Source organism: Hippocampus zosterae, chromosome 12 (assembly GCF_025434085.1).
Source record: "Hippocampus zosterae strain Florida chromosome 12, ASM2543408v3, whole genome shotgun sequence".
Lineage (NCBI taxonomy): Eukaryota > Metazoa > Chordata > Actinopteri > Syngnathiformes > Syngnathidae > Hippocampus > Hippocampus zosterae.
Window position 1 is genome coordinate 12,448,242 of NC_067462.1, and position 22,564 is coordinate 12,470,805.

At 41.4% G+C, this 22,564-nt stretch overlaps 1 protein-coding gene across 17 annotated transcripts in view; it reads right to left on the reverse strand.

Moving 5' to 3' along the window:
• The window catches only part of stxbp5l (syntaxin binding protein 5L), a 107,193-nt gene extending 87,821 nt beyond the window's left edge, over positions 1 to 19,372 (reverse strand). For 16 of the 17 annotated variants that reach the window (XR_007965355.1, XM_052082082.1, XM_052082080.1 and 13 more), the window contains exons 1-3: positions 19,013 to 19,372; positions 18,662 to 18,853; positions 1,150 to 1,247 (exon numbers count right to left, since the gene is read on the reverse strand). Coding sequence is in view for 16 of the 17 variants with exons in the window: in XM_052082082.1 (XP_051938042.1) it covers positions 1,150 to 1,247; positions 18,662 to 18,832 (269 nt within the window). In the remaining variant the exon portion in view is untranslated. Of the gene's footprint in view, positions 1 to 1,149; positions 1,248 to 18,661 lie in introns of all 17 variants that reach the window. The other variant, XM_052082068.1, reaches the window with a different exon arrangement.
• Between the last annotated feature and the right edge of the window lie 3,192 nt (positions 19,373 to 22,564).

Consider the following 22,564-nt stretch of genomic DNA (forward strand, 5'->3'; position numbering starts at 1 on the left):
TTTTTCCTTTATTTTTGTATTGAAAAAGGATCAACTCATATGTTGCTACATAAAAAGGGGTAGGATTAGATACGTTTCTTACTTCTTCCTACTCCTTTCAACATAGAATTGTGATGATGACTGTTTTTTTTCTTTTCCTTTTAACAATTTTTGTTTGCCTTCACTTTTGTCAATTTGTTGTGTTTTATATGCTCAATAAATAAACAAACAAACAAACAAACCAATGCTGAACTGATTTTAGCCAGAAAATTAACACTAAATGAGCCGCATTAGTGCTAAAAAGACACTACCAGACAGCAACAATACATAAAAAAATACACCAGCGATCCGGGTCCATTCTCGTCTCAAAAGTGTTATTTGCATGATCAACATATTCTGCGAAAGAAGAGTTCATCATACCTGAAAGAAATAAATGACTATTATCAGCAGTGGTAGAGATGCTGTGATTTTATTTGGGCTTACATAAGTACCTAAATACACATGGCAAGCCAAATGTGAACGCTTGTTGTCGAGATCCAGCCAATTTCCAATGAGAAAAATGTTGAAAAATGACCCAAAACAATCATTTGTGAGGAAGAAGCTTGGAACGGGATGGTCATGATTCAAAATTGCAACTAATAACTTCTGTAGAGGTCCTCTTGACCAAGGCACTGAAGTCCCCCCCCCTGAAATTCAGCTCATTGTGTGTGCCCCCTCAATCAAACATCTCACCCTTCCAGCCTGCATGTGTGGGCTCCGCTTCTCCGTGGCGCGCCACAAAAATATACAACGGAGTGAAAATTGAATTTCCCCTTGAAGGATCATTGATTATTATCAGGACAAAACCAAATGGATTCTTCCTCAGCCCATGGGGCATGTCTCCACAAGGTTTTGTGATGCGAAACAAGTCCTGTTCATGTCCTTGGCCGAGGTAACGATAAAGGATATTTTGGTGGTAAAACAAAGAACAAAACGCAAATTCTCAGAGGTGGCGCTTGCTATCGCCCTTCTTGGTTTTGCTCAGATATGATCTCACAGTTGGGGGGAAAAAATGAACAGATATAAGGATGGACTATGTTGCTTTGCCACTGTTTTCTTCAAATGTTTGTATACATACTGTTGGCTGGCATGTCTCCGTGGTGAGGTGAGGGTGAGCAGGTGAAAGGATACATCCGAACACCACCTGATCTGGAGCCGATGGCCAGGATCTTCTGCACAGGGTCAAAGGCCAAAGCAGTGGGCTGGTAAGGGAATCCATGGCGCACTGTCTGCAAGACAAACACACAAAATAATGTTTGTTTCTGCCTGCTTTTGTGACCTTGTATTGTTCCGTTTTCATCTGAAGTGGTGCTTTTTAAAAATAAAAGTTCATTTTGTAACATCGGTGACATTTACTTCAATGAAAAACGATGAATGAATGCCTCCGAGCTGTATGCCATCGTCAGTAATAGCCGACAAAGTGTTTTTACAGACACAGCATGTCTGAAAGCATGATTACAAAACCTGCAGGACGAAAATGTGTGTACCACAAGATTACTTTAAGTTCTAGGAACTCCGTCTTTTTATATCAAAGGACTAGCTGGTTCGCCGCCCTCCGGGCGGCTCATCAGCTACTTCCTGCGGAAGGCTGGTAAGGTGGTGGTTCACCGCCCTCCGGGCGGCTCATCAGCTAGTTCCTGCGGAAGGCTGGTAAGGTGGGCCTTCGGCCCACAAAAGTGTTGTTGCCTGGTTCAACTTTTTGTTCATCTTCATTGCTTATCGCGAAAATAAAGAGATGTTTAGCTCTACTAAATAACTAACAATTTTATTGCAATGCTTGTGGGTAGACAACATTTTTTCGCTAAGATGCCCGCGTGATCGTAGTGAGCCACTGCCTGAGCGGCGCAGTGGCGGCGCGCAGTGGCGGCGCGGTGAAGTAGGTACGTTTTGAAAAGGGACAGACGGAAGGACAGACCGCGTGCGGGACGATGCGCAATATATATATAGAAGATATCGCATGAACATAATTTCATCTACAGACTTCCAAAGTTGAAATACAGTGGCTTGCAAAAGTATTCGGCTCCCTTGAACTTGTTGACCTTTTGCCACCTTTCAGGTTTCAAACAAAGATATAAAATCATCACCAAGTGGGAAACAATCATGAAGTGAGACGAAATTCATACTTTTAAACTTTTTTTTTTTTTTAGAAAGTAAAAACTGAAAAGTCGGGCATGCGATAATACTGTATTCAGATCATTTACTGTCCGTGCGGCCAACCGACTCCAGATGTTCCCTGATCATTTTGGAATGATCCAATGTTGACCTGAATGATTGAATGAATAGAGTCCACCCGTGTGTTATCGAATCTCATTATAAATGCAACTGCTCTGCAATGGTCTTAGAGGTCTGTTAAAAGAATATTGAGAAAAAACAGCATCATTAAAACCAAGGAACACACCAGGCTGGTCAGGAACACAGTTGAGGAGCAGCAGGAGGATACGAAAAGATTTAACAAGCTTGAAACGTCTTGCAAAGCATGTACATATTGAAATGAAAAGCATATCACACAACTGCAGACCTACCAAGACCTGGCCATCCCTCCAAACTAGGGGTGCTAGTTTCAAATGATCAGCACATCAGCAAGGTCTGAAAAGCCTGATAACAATCCTGGTCATTTGAATCAGGTGTCTTGGAAGTGGGAGACAAATAAAACATGGTGGGATAGAGGATCTTGAGGACCGGACTTGGGCACCACTGCTCTAAACTTTTAGCCCAAACAAAGAGAGTACTGATCAGAGTTGTAACCCCACGATCAGTCTGGATTAAATGCAGAGACGCACAACTAAGGTGGCGAAATCGGTACATTGGTCAACTATATTAGTCACACACTGCACAAATCTGTTATTTATGGAAGAGTGGCAAGAAGAAAGCCATTTCTCTAAGACGACCATAAAAAGTGTAATTTGAAATTTGCCAAGACACAACAAAGATGTGGAAAAAGGAGCTCTGGCCAGATGTAACCAAAATTGAACTTTTGGGCCAAAATGCAAAAAAGTTATGTAAAGCGTAAAAGCAATGTTGGACATCACACGGGTTACATCATCCCATCGGTGACAGCAGTCCCGTGATTTGGGGTTTCTTTTCTTCAGCAGGGATAGGGAATACAGTTCCAGATGGTGGGATGATGGATGGAGCCAAATATGGAGCAATTTTGGAAGAAGCCTGTTTGCGTCTGGAAATGAATAACTGAAAAAGTTGCATCGCCGCATTTTTCACCCAATTTGTGTTATCTTTTTTTTACCCAAGTATAGATTGATTGGAGAGCAAATTGTCCATTGTTGGAATTGTGAGGGGGAATGGTTGTTTATCTCAATGTGAATTGTAATTGGCTGGCGACAACTCCAGCTTGCACCCTCGCTTCTTGCTCAAATTTGGCAGGAAAATGCTTTCAGCTCACCTGCGAAGTGATGAGCTGAAGCTACAGAAAATTGATGGATGGGAACGGATTCTTTTGCTCATTGTGAAACGTGGAAATACCGAGACTTTTCAATTATATTCACATCATCAAACACTGGTGAGAAAACAAAACTTATTTTACAAACAAGTATTCGCAAGGGAGTTCTGTAATTCCACAAGGGTCTCTCACGGGCACACTACTGATTGCGTATGCACATATTTGTAGACAACATTGACAATGAAGTCAAAAGATGATGAGCTGAATTCTTGATTGAATTGCAAATTCAAAAACAAGATTATAAGGTCAGCTACGGTCTCTTCTAAAGACTGCAGTTCAAGATATAACCCGAAACGAAAGGATAGATGGTTAAAAATGCATCCTTGACAACCAACCGCAGAATTGACAAGGTAAAAGACAACTTCCCGACCCCTTTCTCTGAATTTGTTTTCCTGCACGCAGCCGTCTTGCATTAGACTGTTCCCACTTTTGCCTTTATGACCGTAATCTACTCCGCTCGGATGTGGAGGCATGGACATTACCAGTGTGGAAGTGGTGTACAAAGTGCAAAGTGAGGCAGAACAATTATAATTTGACCGATGCTAAAAACAGATTTGTATTTTTTTTTTAATCCAGTGAACATAAGTGGAAGTTGTTTGTTTGCATAGAGCTGCCGGAGTTGTGTAACCCCTCTATCTGCTCTACCTCCTCTCCTGGGCCTTTGAGCTTTAATTAAGCATGCACTGGCATGAATTTGGAAAGATAATATGAGTGTCTGTGAGAAACACGATGAATTTACTCAGTGCGGATCCAAATAGAGGAAAAATGAGAAACAACACAAAGAGCACTACGAGGACCGTTTACGCCAGCGTGAACTCAATTTTTTTGTGGTCTGATTGGAACAGTAAATTCCCATACAAAAGGAAACAGTGCTTGCGACACTCCACATGGGCAAAATAAATGTCTTTGCGTACAGCCTTCCGTTTTGACAATGCTTATTCTATGACAGGTGCAGATGAGCTGGAGCCAATCCCAACTCACTGGCCATGAGGTGGGGTGCACCTTGGACTGATCGGCAGCCAATTGCAAGACACAGAGACAAACAACAATTCACACCCATGATAACATGGCGGGGACACCCTGAATCGGTTGCCAGCCAATCACAAGGCACACAGAGACGAACAACCATCCACGCCCACAATCACACGTAGGGACACACACACAATATATATTTAAAAAAAAGAGGAAGCCAGAGCATGTAGAACATAAACTCCAAACCAAAGCCACAATTTGAACCCTGAACCTCAAAACTCTGCTAACCAACAGTCCATCATCCTGCCACGTACAATCAGTGAGACTGTATTAATGCCACTATTTTTCTGTATGTAATTCTTTAGAATTAATTATTGTAACTATCACAAAAACAATTAGAGTGGAATCGGGTCAGGGTGCACCGTAAAGTTGTGGACTATTTTTTCTTCCCCCACAGTTGTCAGTTTGGGTCACTTTCGGCCATGTTGCTCTGTGTGCAGCGGGCCTAAAGCCGCGCCGTCATTTATGTGGCTATGCATAACTTGTGAAACCTCAGCGAATGTTGCCAGATTTGGCCTCAGTAAGCATCAAAGTACTGCAGATATCAATGCCACATTTTCATCGCATTTTAGGATTGCTGTGCCACCAAGATCATTTGTATTGGTCTTTTAGCCCAGTGAAGGCATTTTTCTTCCTGTGCAAATTCTGAAGGCATGTTGAGATATTTCTGTAACTATTCTATTATTAGGCAAGTTCACTGTTGCAGGTTCAGAGCTGGAATGAGATAGGATAGATGCGTCATTCGTTGAGCATGTTGTCAAGAATCTCTCATCCTGTCTGTTCCTCACTGAAGTGTTCGTATTCAAAACAAAGAGCCGTGTGCGCGCGCACACAAACACACACACACCAACACTCATCCTCTGGGAGTTTCCACCAGACCCTGTCAGGTGCTTTGACCTCACTCGAGTGCACTGTTGCTGGGATACAAACGAACCACCCCCACATATACATACAAAGTGCAAGAGAGCCGAGAAGTGGTTGAGAAGTGCATTTACTCTGATGATTCCGAGAGCAGCTCATACATATTGCAAGGTCGCCAATGTTCATCAGGCTGTTTTTAGTCACTGTCTTTCAGTGAATCAGTATTTGTCAAGAGAGTTTGATCCTTCCATCTTCCATCTATTCATGCGCATGCACCAGGGGCCATGTTCTTTTGCCTCGGAAAAACACTTGCCGGCTGCCGTTTAATAAATATTCAATGCATGTTCAAACTCAGGTTGCTACCCATTATATACACCGGTATATTGATTATGCCCATTTCTGCCACACCCACAGTGGGAAAACAAAACCTAAAAGGAGTCCCTTAATGTAAAGTGATGCACGTATGGTAGCCAAGACATGCATTTGGAAATGCCGCTGCCGTTCACCGGCAGCAAAGTACCGGTGTAAATGCAGCCAGAGGCTGCATTACATCAACTCATCTCCGCATCTGGATTCTGCCTCCCTTTTCCATCATTCTCCTGTGTTGGTTGCTCATCTTTACGCCCACACAACCTTTAAGCACACGCGGCTGATGTTCTATTCGATAGCCCGTCATGTAAATCCTAAACGCCACGGAGTTAAACCACCTCGCATCACCCACCATTCTCTCTATCGCTCTCCAAACAGTGTTGAGCTGCAGAGATGGTCTAGACCTCTGTTTCTATAAATAGAAAGCAGTGCCCATGTCTCCTACTGCCAGCCGGTTGTACACTGAGCGACTCGAGCTACAAACATTGAGTGACATCATCACACCGGCCTCATTTCTTAGGTATAAACATGACGCTTGTGTGCATTTATCGACAACAAACATGCAGCATTTTCAAGTTACGGTATTGAGATATTTTCGCAACTGCAAACCATTAAATATGTGGGTGAAGCCCATACACTATGAAAATTGTTTATTTTAAAATCCCCATGCCCTGACCAAAAGTCCTACAAGAAAAAAAGGCATATCTGAAATTTGAACGTTTTCAAGGCGTTATAATCGATCAAAAGGATCAGAGTAGACCTTCGTTGGAAAATAGTGTTAGAATTTATAAGGGGTGTGCTATGATAATTCCAGAATGGCGCCCGCTTACACTGATTAAACTGCACTGATTAAATGAAAATAGTATAAAATGTTATTGTTGGTTATATTTTACAACATATGTTTTTACTATTACATTATCCATAATAAAAATGTACCGGTATTCTTTACACATACCTGCAATCAAATGTTTTCTTCGATAGATAGATTGATAGATAGACGATTACAGAGGAAAAGGAGGAAATCTGATTTTGGATTACATTTCAGACTTTTTTTTTTTTAACACGCTAGATGCATCAATTTGCAGAGACTAATCCAGCCACATCATCTAGAGAATGAGATGGCTGAGCTGCAGCTATGCCCCCCCCCCCCAAAAAACACGTATTGTGTTGCTGAAAGCATTACATTCAGCGCTGATGCTGAAGCATTTCCTCCCGCGCAGCACATGAATTCGCATACTCGTGAGGAAAAGCTCAGTTAAATTTGCAGCATGATAGCTCAGAGGCTGAAAACTAAAAACCCAGAAGCATCTCTCCATGCTGACTTGAATGGCAAGTATTGGATTAGTAAATTATACACATTGTCGACAATGGGAAAAGACATATATCTATTGTATTTCAGCCATTATTTTAGCCATTTATTAAATGGCTAAAATTATCACATATGTATATTATATAATTCAAAATTATTTTGAAATGCATTTGTAAAAATAAAGCAGCTTCCCTTCTCGCATCAACGTACAGCAATTTGTTTGTGCACCAGGTCATTCGTAACTTTCGATTCCACAATAAATACACACATTTTATGTGCTCACGGTTAGTCTGGGAATGTTCCCTTCCTGCTTTTGCATAAATGATGAATACCCTCTTCCACAGATACAACTGGGTACACAGTCTGGCAGTATTTTAGCAAGCAAACCTTTCAAGTCGAGGAAAAAGTTTTAGTGTATGTTTCCTCAGATAAAGGAGTGAGTTCAATTGCCAATGGAAGCAGCAATTTTAAGAATGGCGAGGGAGGAGGAGGAGATTGTTATGATTATATATTGCCATTGGATGATGCATTTTAACTTCTGAACAAAGTAAATTAAAGGCTTCACATACAGTTCTAATAAACATAGACTGTCCAGAAAGAAATCTTAATTTGCATGCACACATTCTAAAATCCAGCCAGTTTATCCTAACGAGGGTCACGGGATTGCTAGAGCCTATCCCAGCTGTCTTCGGGTAAAAGGCGGGGGACACCCTGAACCGGTTGCCAGTCAATTGCAGGGCGCACATAGACAAATAACAATTCACACCTATAATCACACCGAGGACCAATTAAGAGTGTTCCATTTACCTGTCATGCATGTTTTTGGAATGTGGGAGGAAAGCGGAGTACCCAGAGAAAAACCACGCAGGCACGGGGAGAACATGCAAACTCCACATAGGAGGCCCAGGGCCTGGAATCGAACCCTGCGCCTTTGTTGTGAGGTGAACGTGCTAACCAGTCGACCATGATGCCACCTACATTGTTAAAATATGTCATCATTTCCCATCCATCCATATTCAACCCCCATTTGGACTAGCAGCGAGAGAAAGCCTTCTCCCAGCCGATTTCAAGCTAAAGGCAGACAACACACTGGACCGGTCGCCAGTCATTCACAGGGAATATATAGAGAATGAATGAGAACTTCAGGCAAGGTAGAAAAGCGCGATATAAGTGACAGCCCGTTTAGCATGTAACCAATATTTTGTTTGTTTTGAAATGTGTACTGATCCAATTGAGTAAGCGGTGCCATAATCAATCCACCATATGCTTTGTATGAAGAAGAAAAAATACATTGCTTGTACTTGTGAATAAATCTCAAGTGTGAAAGAAACTGTTTTTAAGCAAGCCGTGTTTTGAATGATGCTTTGGTAAGTGTCCATTAGTGAGGATCATGTTCTCCCTCTCATGCTATTGAAGCAAAGAGATTTTCATCTCTGTTCCACTTCCGTCCACACTTTCTAGAAAGCTCTTTACATTCATTGTTGTATCATCGACAGTATGCAAAACAATGTTCAGCCTGCACCATCACCATGAAGTTACATGGATGGTATCACTGTCTAAAATTGTTAATCAAATAAAGTGTGTGTATGTGTGTGTGTGTGTATTATCTTGTTTCCCATTAAAATCGACTGACAAACAATACATTGATGGCTTCATACATTTTTTTTGCCTTTTAATAAAAAAAAAGAAGTCCAATCGAACAAAATGTACAAATTACCTGCACTAAATATTGATTAATGTAAACATGAATATAAAAACTGCCACCTTTATTAAATATAGGTGAGGATTAATCAACGAATGTGCATATTCAAAATGGGATTACCATTTTGAATATGCATATGACATGTTTGTCAATTCATCATCCAAGTAAATGAATCACGACATTGAGGGCTGATTAAAGCTATGTGGACATGTCCTTGGACGAGAATGACGCCATGGTTACAGAAACCAGAGTGCATTCCATCTGGCGGTGCCTGAAAGTGATTTTTTTCTTTTTTTTTTTTTTAATCGCTTGAACAAAGCATCCACAACAAACCGGGCTCATCATTTTGGTGAGATACAAAACCTCATATCCAACAATTTGCAGTCACGAGAAGCTACACGTCACAAAAATGACTTTGTATGAATGTGGTGCTTAATCAAGCATGGCGAGAGAAGAGACACCCTTAACAGGCTTGATCTGTTGAAGAGAGTGCACTGGAGTGCAATGAGAGGCTGTTTGAAAAGCTCAGCTGATTCTATTTGCACAACATGAGGTAAGGCAAGCAGCCTACGGACTTAGTGGACAGAGAATTTTGGAAGCCCACACAAAATCGGGAAGAAGCTAATTCATTTTTGAACACAAACACACACACATTCATACACACACGCACATTGCCAGTGACTCTCCATCATGTTTGTTTGCTTTTATCCAGCCCTCATGAAGAGAGTGTTGTTTGAAACAATTCGGGTGTTGCATCTGCAGAACTTGTTTGAACCTAAAATGTAATACATGGCACAACTATCCTCAGTGCATTGTAGTCTCCAAAACGCATCTTGACGGAGAGTCCGATAAAATGCCTTACAAGTACAGAATCTCCTACAAAAACTGAAAGGGCACGATTCAAGCTGGACTTTGACTAAATTGCCATCAATTGAAACTAAATGCTGCAAATGCGAGATAAACATATTTGACTCGAAAAATGTGTTAACATTGCGACAGTTTATTGACATTATGCCACAAAGAAATAACAGTATTGTCAATAAAAGACAGTCAAGGCAAACACAAATACGTGGAAAAGTGTACTGAATAACAAACTCCCAAACCAAAGAGTTTGACTAAAGAAAAGAAAATATGAAGTGTCTACACGTGTATTTGCAATTACAATATGTACGATACGCAAACAATCCAGACAAGGGTTGTTCTCAGAAATCATGGTCCAAGAGTGTTACATATGAACCCCAAACCAAAATATATGCTTAAAATCAGAACTTGGTGCGGTCTGTTATGAATAACGAGAGATAGTTCACTCAACCGTCTGATTGCAGGAGATTGTTGAATGTTATAATGTATTCCGTGTTCCGGTGGTTACATGGACACCAAACACTGAGTCCTCACCTACCAAATCAGGGGTGTCCAAACTCGGTTTTCAAGGGCCGATGTCCTGCCGGTTATCCCTTGCTCCCTGCTGCAACACACCTGATTGAAAGGCTCGACAGAGAGCTCTGAAGTAGCAAGATAACAACCCTGATCATTTGAGTGAGGCGTTGTAGCGGTGAGAGATGGGGAAACTAGCCCTTGAGGACCAATTTTGGACACCTCTGTACCAAATTATTTGAAAATAAATTATTTTTTACGCATGAACAGCTTTGCTACCTTCATACAAAGAGGTTTAGTTGAAAAATTGGCTTTGTGATCAATAGATCTCAAAAGTTTCCGTTCCTAAACCATGTATGGACGCTTCAGGATGCAAACCTGTTTTGCTTCCCTTGTGTGCATACGGCTGTTGCAAATTGCAAAATGGGATTGTGTTTCTTCAACATCACCGTATCAATTCAGATTAAAAACACGGTAGATGATTTATTGAAAGCTTCAATTGCAGGAACATACTGTAAATATTTTGAAAACTACCCCTGTCTGAATGGTGAACAGAAGGAAAAAATGGCATTGCTTTCAAGGATCACAGCTAATACAGTACCATCAACTCATCAACTGTTCGCTTTGCAAAATACAAAAAGCCCGAAGCTAAAGTACATGCCTTTCAAATGCTGCTGACTCACACTTGTGAATACACACAAAATAAATAAATAAATAAATAGCGTGTCCACCTGCCATGAAAAGATGTACCCATCTATTTTACTGTATGATCACTTCTAGTAAAACTGGACAGCACACTCAGCAGGTAAACTAATCGGTCATCGCGTACTAAAAGGTTTGTCGAACATGTCGTATTTTTAAGTGAAACGACTTAAAACGTACAGTTTTAGTTTCGAAAGTAGTTCCAGTCGCTAATGTTACTTTTGAACCTGTCAAATTAGGTGATTGGTCTTAAAGGGAAACAAATATTGACTCTCAAACTGGGGCCACCAACTGCAGCCTGTGACGAACCACCATTTTTCAGAACAACTTAGAAACATCCAGATAACATTTCATCAACTCGAAGCTTGCATAATACTGAACTTTTACACACTATATCGTGTCTAAACGTTTTTTAAAAATTAACCACAGCAGCGTTGGCTGGTTTCAGTTCAAGAGCCCATGAAGTAGAAAAGTAATAATCCGATTCTCTGAAGAAAGGTCTTCCATTCCTGACACACAGCAGCTGTCAAGGTGCTTGTAAACTGTGTCCCGCCTTAAAAAATCTTTCTGCTGTAAAAGTTCTGAGCCCGATGAAGTCACTTTTTTTACTGCAGCTTTGACAACAGACTGTCTTCGCTCTGTTGTCCCTGGCTGGTTCGTTTATATTATGGAGCGTGAAAGTAGGTGATGTGTGGCTGCAATGGTGATGACAGATGGTATTCTACTTCCAGTAATTGCAACCCACATTTTCCATTCATTTCCTCTTGTGCTTGTCCTCATTAGGGTCATGGGTGAGCTGGAGCCTACCCCAGCTGACTTTGGAAAATAGGGAGGCTCCACTTTCCACTGCGTTGGAATAAATGTTAACCTAACACACTGGTCACCAGCCAGCCACAGGGGGCATCCTGACAAACAACCATTTGCACAATTTAAAGTCTTCATTGAGCTAACCTGCATGATTCTGAAACATGGGAGGAAGGCGGAAAGAAAAATTCTCACAAGCACATGAAAACAACACACATGAGGGCCTCAGACTTTTCGGCCCTCAGACAATATTTGAAGCCAGAACCTTTCAACTGGAAGACATACAGTATGTGCTAACCACCACACATGTAAATCAACTACAATGGGATATTTGATCTGAATCACCTCTATATCAGAATGTAAAGCATTAACGCACATTTGCACCATTTAATTTCAACCGAATATTATCATGGTCTGTTTATAAACAACCGTAAGCACAATTTTTGAGCATCTTTTTTGAGTGTTTGCTATGTGCAACAAGTGCCAGGTTATATTTCCTTTATCCTGCCAGGAACGTTCTCTCTTGCCGTGCCAAGAGATCCATTTTTGAGAGAGTGATTGCGGGAGTTGACTTAAGGGAATTAGGGTCTGTTGCTGAGACTGCACATGCTGGCATCACTCAAGATTCCTTTTGCGCCAAACGCCGATGACCCTGCCTGATTGAGGCAGCTCTTGGTGGCCAAGCTGCTTTTGCCTTTGCCGCAGAGCTCCATGCTCCAAGTGAATGTGAAACATTGATTCTCTGTCATAGTTTTGTTGAGCTTTTTTTCTGCCAGATTTCCTTTTTTGCCTGACCTCGCCTCCTTCTTACTCGAGAAACCCCTTGAGGCCTCTGACACATGGTAAAATGAGACTAGTTGGAAGTCCATCAGACTGACTCATCACACTCATTGAGAGTCTGCAGTGTTGCTGGGAACACAGCGAGGTGATGTCAGACAAAGGATTTAATGATCACCGAAGGGGAACGGAGCAGCCTCAACCTGTCAAGCATTTATTTCCGTCAACTAAAGGACGCCAATTCTGGACCAAACCGAATAATGTTTTTGGATTCTAGAAATGCAGGCTCAAACAAAGTGCGACAACATATTATTATTATTATTGTTATTATTATTTGCAGAAAAGTGGTGCGCTTTTAGTAGAACAAACAGAAATCACTGGTCACAAGGAGCCAGGAGAAAAAAAAATGAATTAATAAAAGCTCTTGCAAAAGACAAGGTACGAGGGAACCACCAAGAATAAATAAACAAAATGTCAAGGAGGCAAAGAGCAAAAGCAATAAGAAAAAATTTAAATACTTAAGACTTCAAGATTCTATGAATAAAGAGAGCAACAATGGAGAGTATCGAGAGGCCGAGGAAACATTTGAAGCACTCCAGTGAGCAAGGCCAATAATCCGACAAGAGGACTAGCCAGCTTGGCAGTCCTAAAATACTTGGCAGACTTGATTTGTAAATGCTTGAGGGACTCACCCTTCACTCCAGCTGGGGCTGAAAACAGAACACACTTTCGAACTGACACTTTAGGGTACAACAACAAAACAAAACTTTCCCACAACACTGCAGTGAACGTCTACAATTGCCATGAGCAAAAGAAACACTTCTAAAAGTTTCAAGATATTATGCTTAAATGTCCATATCATAAAGGAAATCATATTTTCAATGATTCCATCTGGCATATAAAATACATAGTAACCCATCCAAAAAGAGCCAAACTGTTACGGTTTAAAGCTCCTTGGTATAACTCCAGATGTTGAACGCACAATGTTACCTAAATTGAATCTGATTGCAATCAAATTAATCCTCAGCAGATGAGTAGCTGAAAAAAAATACATTTAAAAAGTAATTATATTTTCGTGTAAAATATGTCCTGTTTGATTTCCCTAACTGACATTGGAACGATTTTTACCATTCATTGTGAATTTGCTGGTATGAAGAGTCATCGCAAAGCTCATTCGGACACAAATCTGTTAAGGATATTATAAACGGAAATGGCCTGAAGGTGTCCCATGGGTGGACATTTTAACAAGCTCTAGATCCTACAATATTAAGTAGTTTGCACTCAAACGCGTGTGATGATGAGTGAGTGTCAAGTGGCCTCTTTTTTGTGTGTGTGGAGGGTGGTGGGGGGTAAAGTTATTTTTTAACATTCCTTCAGGCTCTTGACATATGTGCCAAAACCGAGACTATAAAGTATGTGCAAAGCATGGAAAATAAGACTTTGCTCTTTTTGTATGAATACATTTGAAAAAAATGCTACTTAAACAATTATGTCAATGCAACCAATTTATTGTTTCTTCTACAGACTCAGCTATCTACCGAGACACCAAAAAATGGGTCTTCCCTTCAGATAGCCCAGTGGCATGGCCACTTAAGAGCGCCTCATAGTTGGCCATAAGTGTGTATGCATGTCACGCAGTGGGTGTATAGACCACAGGGCTTCAGGCTGGTCCTGTCGATTTCAAATGCCTTGTTCTTGCCATGTGAAAAAGCCCCGCAACAAGCCAGTGGGATATATTCCACCCATTGGGGGACTTTTAGTGGATACACAGTAGTGTATTTTCACAGCTCAAACTTGTAATTGCCATATTGGCCCGAATATAAGACGGCCTTGGTTATAAGACGACCCCCTCTTTTTCAAGACTCAAATATGAAAAAAAGACTTTTTTGAACACCAAATTAATTTTTATACAGAAAATAATTACAGTACATCTGAAACAAATGATTCTAACAATATATTTGAGAGAAAAAGCATGTTATTTTGCCCCATTCAAATATTAATATCTGACCATTTAAATATGTAAAGTAAAGTGCAATCACATTCGTAAATTAATGGTTTCTGGTTTTTGAAATGTAAATTACTAACTTCTCCTCAGCTGCCGGTTAACCTGGCCGATCTTCGACCCACTTTTCGCCTGATTGTCGCTATGTTTCTCCATTTTCTGTTTTATTTTCTTCTCTTTTCTTTCTTGCCGCTATTTTTTATTTTTCTTCGTGCTACCACTATTTTATTTTTATTCTTCGTGACGGGGGTTCACTTTGGCCTGGGGAGTCATGTTCAGCATTCGCTTCAATGATATCTGGTGCCATCTAGTGTCGCGAATGGGTATAAAGTCTAGACCCCGAATATAAGACAACCCCCACTTTTTCAGTCTTATATTCGGGCCAATACGGTATGTTTAGGCATAAGAAAGATTTTAGACTCAGCAGCATCGCCTTTTCCAGTGCTAAGTCTTGGCAATTTTTGGAAGTCATTCAAATTTGACTGGGCTCTGAACAGCGTCACTGGTTTGTAAAACGCAGTTTATTTATTTTCACTTTTCTGGGATTTTAATGCTCATTTGTGCTAGGCAGCTTTGTTTCACGATCCTGGAAAGCCTCCAAAAATTGACAGGTTCTTCTGGTTTTCCACTGGGCAATGAGTATGCTGCTCTGAAAACATATCATCTTGCTGAGATAGCTAGCCGGCTAGCTAAACGTAGCCATAATATCAGAAAACTCATTCAGGAGCTGTTTTACATCACACCATAAAACTGTTTGCAGACTTTTGAAGCAGTCTCCGACAACAGATTTTTATTTTTTTGTACTGTTCTCTCGTCTCGTCGGCAGATATTTGGAGCACACGTTGTTCCCTTTTGGTCCTGTTTGCACTCACTGTGTGCTGACATTGCAGCACATTTCTCACCATACTTGCTTGTGTCAACGCGTCCAAGTGTAGCGTAAGCAAAGGAAAGCTTAATGCTTTTGGTCTTGCGTGAGCGATGTGCTGCTTTTATTTTCAGAGCATATTGTTTGTGCTCTATATCTCCGCGTTTCACCACTGTGTAACCTGGATGCTGCAACAGTAGTGTTCATGTTTCATGGAAATGTCACACAGTATAGCCTATTGTGGGAAGATATTAGTGGATCAATTTAGGAATGCTGTTGGTCAAGAGCCAAACCAAGAGCGCTATTTCTAAGAGGTATTGTTTTGATAGTCGTTTGCTGGTTGGTGTGTTTGTTATGGCAGGATTCTAAAGGAATTACACTGTCAATTGCCAGATTGTGGAGCTGTGGCCCATATGCCGAGAATGAACCATTTAAGTTTAATGCATTCGTTTATTTCTATACTTAAATTCAGAATCAGCAACGGTACAATCCCTTCAGTTTATATTATCTTGTTCAAATATCCTTTGTTCAAAGGTTTTAACATCACCACCAATACTCTTAATTAGCATATCTATGGCGTTTTGCATTGTTTGTCAGAATTAAGGAGCTTAAGACAAATATGTGGTTGTTACAACTACAGAATAAGGAATTTTCTTTGGTTTATGTTAAGTTTGACAGTAAACCTAAGTGAGTGTAGTACTAAATTGAATGAAGCATTTTTCAGAAAAAGAAAAAAAAACAATTACCAAACCGCTGCTTATTGTGAAGTTAATTGAGTTCACTGTCCTTATACAGCGCTCATATCACTTTTATTTTTTACTCCAATCCTGGCAAATAACCAAGAACAAAAGCGTGTGACTGATTCTCAGCTCATATTCTCTCAGCCTCTTCTTAGAAATGAGAGGAAAGATTCAATGAGCCGTTGAGCGACCTGCTACCTTAAATTTCTCCCTTGATTTCATTCAGTCTGAGGGAGCGTTCAATAAAAGCTTCTACCAGCACTTCACCCACCACAATTTCCACTGCAGCCTGCTTTGAAATTAAAACATGTGAAAGGCAATCCAAACAAAGGAGTTAGGGCAACTTCCCGCACTTAAACGGTGAGGACACAAGTCATGACTTTGAGAAGTTAGCCAGGAACCCCCCACTCCCCCACACACATACATATACACACACACAAACATATATATATATATATATATATATATATATACTAGCTGGTTCGCCGCCCTCCGGGCGGCTCATCAGTTAGTTCCTGCGGAAGGCTGGTGAGGTGGTGGTTCGCCGCCCTCCGGGCGGCTCATCAGCTAGTTCCTGCGGAAGGCTGGTAAGGTGGGCCTTCGGCCCACAAAAGTGTTGTTGCTTGGTTCAACTTTTTGTTCATCTTCATTGCTTATCGCGAAAATAAAGAGATGTTTAGCTCTACTAAATAACTAACAATTTCATTGTAATGCTTGTGGGTAGACAACATTTTTTCGCTAAGATGCCCGCGCGATCGTAGTGAGCCACTGCCTGAGCGGCGCAGTGGCGGCGCGGTGAAGTAGTTATGTTTTGAAAAGGGACAGACGGAAGGACAGACCGCGTGCGGGATGACGCGCAATATATATATATATATATATATATATATATATATATATATATATACACACATATATAGATAGACATATAGATATGGATAGACAGACAGACAGACAGACAGACAGACAGACAGACAGACAGACAGACAGACAGACAGACAGACAGACAGACAGACAGACAGACAGACAGACAGACAGACAGACAGACAGACAGACAGACAGACAGACAGACAGACAGACAGACAGACAGACAGACAGACAGACAGACAGACAGACAGACAGACAGACAGACAGACAGACAGACAGACAGACAGACAGACAGACAGACAGACAGACAGACAGACAGACAGACAGACAGACAGACAGACAGACAGACAGATAGATAGATAGATAGATAGATAGATAGATAGATAGATAGATAGATAGATAGATAGATAGATAGATAGATAGATAGATAGATAGATAGATAGATAGATAGATAGATAGATAGATAGATAGATAGATAGATAGATAGATAGATAGATAGATAGATAGATAGATAGATAGATAAAACTCAAACAGAGCCTGCATATAAAGGCAGTGATATCAGGATGCATCTTCGCTTTCTTCTTCTTCATATTCTTTTCTATTTCGATTGACTTGAAGCCAAGTTTCATGTGTAGGGGGATGGTAGAAAAAAATACAAGACTGATACGACACGAGTCAGACTTACAACCTGTCCATCAACCTTTGAACTCTGTCTGGAGTGAGAAATGGATGGAGGCAAAGGAGTGATTGTGTGTAACTCACCTTTACACACACACACACACACACACGCACACACACACATCTGAACACACAGTGCTGAGTTGGAATTTGATGCACTTCAATCAATTTTGTGTATTTAATATCAAGAGTGCATTAAAGCACTCAGCGAGAAGGTGCAGCTTCCGGCATGGGACTCAACAATCCTGCCGCTCGTTTTCCAGCACTTTCTTCTCCCTGTCTGCCTGTGAGCCAGCTTTGTGAGTGTGCTCTGCAGCATCCTTTTCTTGTGAATCAACCGCCGCCTCCTCGTCCTCCAATCCCTTTGTAGAAATAAAAGACAAACTCCCACCTCTCCCTCCACTCTGGAAATACTGCACTGCAAACAACTCACATTCTCTTAGGTTCTTAATGAATTATTCACACGGCTCGCCAAAATTCACCCTTTTCTTTCAAGCGCAAGGAATAATCACTGCAGTCAGCCCAGAAATGCATCGTGCTATAAATACACCTACCGTATAACCCCAGAAACACACTAACACGCACATCAGCATCAGCACCGGGCCCCCACCCCCGAGTGAAAAGCACATCAACTATGAGGACATACTGCAGGGTCCCTCTTGTGTGCACTTTGTATGCAAGGGAGGGACACCAGTTATGTCATCGCCTCCACACCATTTATGTGTCCTTGCTGATGCAACATGAAGGCTGCTCTTCATCGACGTGCTCTCTGGGTGTTTGGGTCACATGAGCGGGCTATACACATACTGGTGGAAGCTTCCCAAAACTGCAGCCACATGTAAGCTTTGCCAGATATGATCCCATGTGCAAGAATGACAAATGGACTTGTCAGAGGGGGCATTAAAATGAAAAGACGGCAAAATGAGGTCACAAGTCCTCCTCTGTTGCATTATGGGGAACTTTCACCCAAGCACTAGATGAAAAATGACACCACAGGATGCCTTATGGGTGTTCCATTGTCAACACGGCGTGTGTGAACGTAAATAAAGTGGGTGGGGAGGACACAAGCACGGCGAGGCTGGAGCAAAGCTTGGTCATGCAAGCACCCACCTTACACAGCTGAAAGTTTTCCGACACCAGCGTCTCCTGCACGTCGATCTCTTTGGGGGTAGGCGCTGTGGTGGGGGTCCCGGCGGCGCTGCCACACGACGGAGATCCAATCGTCCCGCCACTTGGAGAGGAGGTGGTCAACCCGTCCAACACCTTCCGAAACTTCTTCATTTCTGATGTCTTGGTTTTACACTAATGTGGGGAAAGAGTATGAAATGAGGCTTTCTGCAGATGCCCGATGAGAAGGTCTGCTCCTGCAGATATGTCAGGCTCCTCCTCTGTCTTTAAGTGAAATTTAAAAAGTCACACAGGCACCTCATCCTGGCTGTTGAATGCGTCTGGACCACTCACCGCCTCACAGCCGCTGCCGTCGTTGTTGTTGCAGATGTGTCTCGCCTATAGCCCAAACTTCACACCGCTTCTTTAGATCCTAAAGTAGGATCCACGCGGCATGGAGGAACATCCCACACATCAGTAACAGTCACGGAGACGCGCAGCCATGCTCCGATGTGAGTGGAGGACAAAAAGAACTCAGTGCAGGCAGGATCCACTTCTTTAGGGAGGGGGAAAAACTGACACTTCAAACAGTGTAGGAGCAGCACGAGTCCACACAATCCACAGTAAGACAGAGACAAATGCTTGGATGTGTGGATGGATGCAATTTCTAGTCGCTTCAGCCCAGACACAAGCAGTGAGACTGGAGCTGTCCACGGTGCTGAAAACATTCGACAAGCTAGGCACCGCCCCCTTCTCGCTTTGCCTCTGTCTTGCTCTCTCTCTCTCTCTTTCTCTCTCTCCGGCCTTTTTCCACTCCTCAATCGCTAAAGGAAATTGCAATAGAAAAACCTCGGTTGCTGCTTTGTTTGCGAAGGGGGAATGCATTGATAGAATTACTAAATATTCTTGGCGAAAAAAAGGCTTCCATCTGTTTATTGCCTCTCTCACTTGAAGTTTACTGTCAAACTAAACATCAAACAAAGACGATTAAACACTGTGTTTTTCAGCCATATGGCTTCGCCTTTCGTCCACTAACTTAAGGCTAATGCTAACATAGGCAATGGTTAGCATCTGTGTAGTTGTGCTGGAACCCATTCATTTCAACAAAGAAAGATCATTTGAGATGTTTTGAGTCAGAAGGACAGTCAAGGAACGAATTTGTGGTATCTATTAGTTCGCACCCATGATTAAAGTGAATATGCCTGCTAATGTAATTTCATTTAAATAGAGCAATAAAATTCTCAGCTAAACTTATTTTATCAATTTGGTTAATTTATCAGTCTGTTCACTAGGTGTGTTCTGTCATTTGTGTAATAAATCTGCATACTTTTTATTATTGTTACAGGGAGCACTCTAGTTACAATAGTCCCAACCTATACAATGAAGGAACTGCTCGGTTTATATTCTATATATTACTTCTACTCTTTTTTTATGGCCAGATGGATGTACAGTGCTTGCATAATCCTGATACAGAAATTCCGGCCGATTAAGTACTGCCACGGATAGCGAAGAACTGCAAGTGACTCCTCTCACCATAAAAATGTTAAATTGCTTGTAGATGCCACAAGATGGTGTGATAGCATTACTTTTCAATAAGACAGATTTGACCACTCTGGTGGTCCTTGCCTAAATAGGATCTCCCTACCCTCAATTCAACATAGTTCTTTCACACCAAGTTTCCAAAAGATGACGCCAAAGTAATACTTTTCTGTTAGATATGGCTTTGGCACCATAGTGTGTCATTTCAAAAGGAACATTAAAACTGTATATGTACTGTACTGCTACAGTAATTGGCGTTCTGGTCCAGTCTGTATCACAAAAGCTTGATTATGTGAAATAAAATTGTGGTGCCCACTTTAAAAAATGTTGCATAGTGTACAATTCGATTGAATAGCATTGAAAGGGCCCTTTCTGTCAACGTCCATGTGACAACATCTAAAAAAAAGATTTGCATATTCAGTTCAGTGGTTGTACTCCAGGTCTGCTGATCTCCACTGGCGTTTAAGCATTTTTTTAAACGTTATTTAATATTTTATAGTGTACCGGCAAGACAAGGCCTTTAATCGGAATGTGAGTGGTGCACAGCTATTAACACATCACATTGATGCAAGGGTCTTTAGGCTACAAGAACATGCCAAAAGTCTCCTCAGATGAAGAGCTTCTCTGAAGATTACCCTTAGGGGCACTTGCACACTTACACATTTGTAGTGCTGTGTTTTCATATTGTTCAAGTTAGCATGCGATTGAGTCTAGCTCATTCATTGCATGTATGATGCAGTTTTTATTATATTTTGGGGTTGTTGTTGGTTTTTCTTTTTTTTTTTTTGATGGGTGGGTTATGGAGTAGGAAATACAAAAAGAATACTGACAGACATCGGATGATGTATGTGAGTAAACCTCAGTAAATTTCCCCTGTGGGTCGATCAGTCCTATAATTGCGGTAGCTGAGACAATCAGCACGGTCAAGCTGGTTTGAGACCATTCTTAAATATTTTAACAGACAGTCATTAAAGGTATCAAAGAAAACCACATGAGTGATTTTTTGCACATACTCATCCATTAACGAGGCCACAAACATACATTATATGGGCAGACCCTCTTTTCTTTTCAGTGTAAGTGACTGTGGATTGTTTTTCAACCCCTTCAGGACATTGAAGTTCCCTTTCTAGTTCAAAACATAATCCGGAACAATCAGGTGAGAAAATAACACATCTCAGTGCCTGTTTTATATTTTGTTGTTGTAAGTGACAGTGCCTGCATAAAAGGTAATGACAAGACTGATATGGAATGTGACAGAGATGGCAACGCAGTACTTTTTGGCAGCATCCCTGCATGACGCAAGACCAACCTAAAAGGTCAAAATGAATTCCATGTATAAATATGTAAAACGCAGTGTGCAAATTTAAACATTTGTCACATTTATGAGATACAGCTGGGTATAAAATGTCAAGAATCCGATTTATAAGTGCAGAGGAAGAATAAAACTATTCAAATGAAATCAGGTATCATAATTACTTCATTTGAATGCTCAGGACGAGTGATATTACGTAAGCTTTTACATCACCAGTCTCTGCCCTCTGGCAATGTTAGATGTGTTTTCATTCTGAGCATGGCACACATGCCCCGTGTGACCTACTCCGCAATCTGATTCGGATATGATGATAAAAAGTCAACACTGACAAGATCACATTGACGCAAAAGCCATCTCAAGCAGAGCTCGCAACGGTTATTTTGTTGTCCTTTCTTTTGGAACCTTCCAATGATACATTGTAGGGAAAGTAGGGCATGAAAAATGTGTCTACTATTGTGTAAGAAAGAGAAAGACATTAACACCCTTGCTCGGTCTAAAGACTTGGATGTTGAACGCTCGAACTAAAAGAGGTTTTGTTTTGACAGGTACAATGTAGGTCAGATAGTCTATTGAAAAATTTCGCACTCAGAAGTACAATGAAGGCATATCCAGACAGTCGACATTTTTCCTTCTTTCTTCATGAAAACTAGCGTCCAGTGCAGCGGTAATGCCCAACGTGTTTGACAGAAGAAACCATCCATTTTCTAACTGGCTCTTCCTCGCAGGTGTGCTGGAGCCTATCCCAGCTCTCTTTGGGCATTTAGGTGGGGTAAACCCTGAACTGGTTGCCAGCCCATCGCAGGGCACACATAGATGAACATGCATTCTCGCTCACACTCACACCTGGGGAAAATTTAGAATGTTCCATTAAACCCACGAAGAAAACACACGGGGAGAGCATGCAAACTCTACACAGAAAGGCCGGAACCAGAATCGAACCCTGCACTACTGCAATGTGAGACAGGCGTGCTAACCAGTCAACTACCATGTAGGCCTACAGAAGAAGACACGGTTTGATTTTTGACAATTTTGAAGCCTCATTTTGCAGGTTTGCC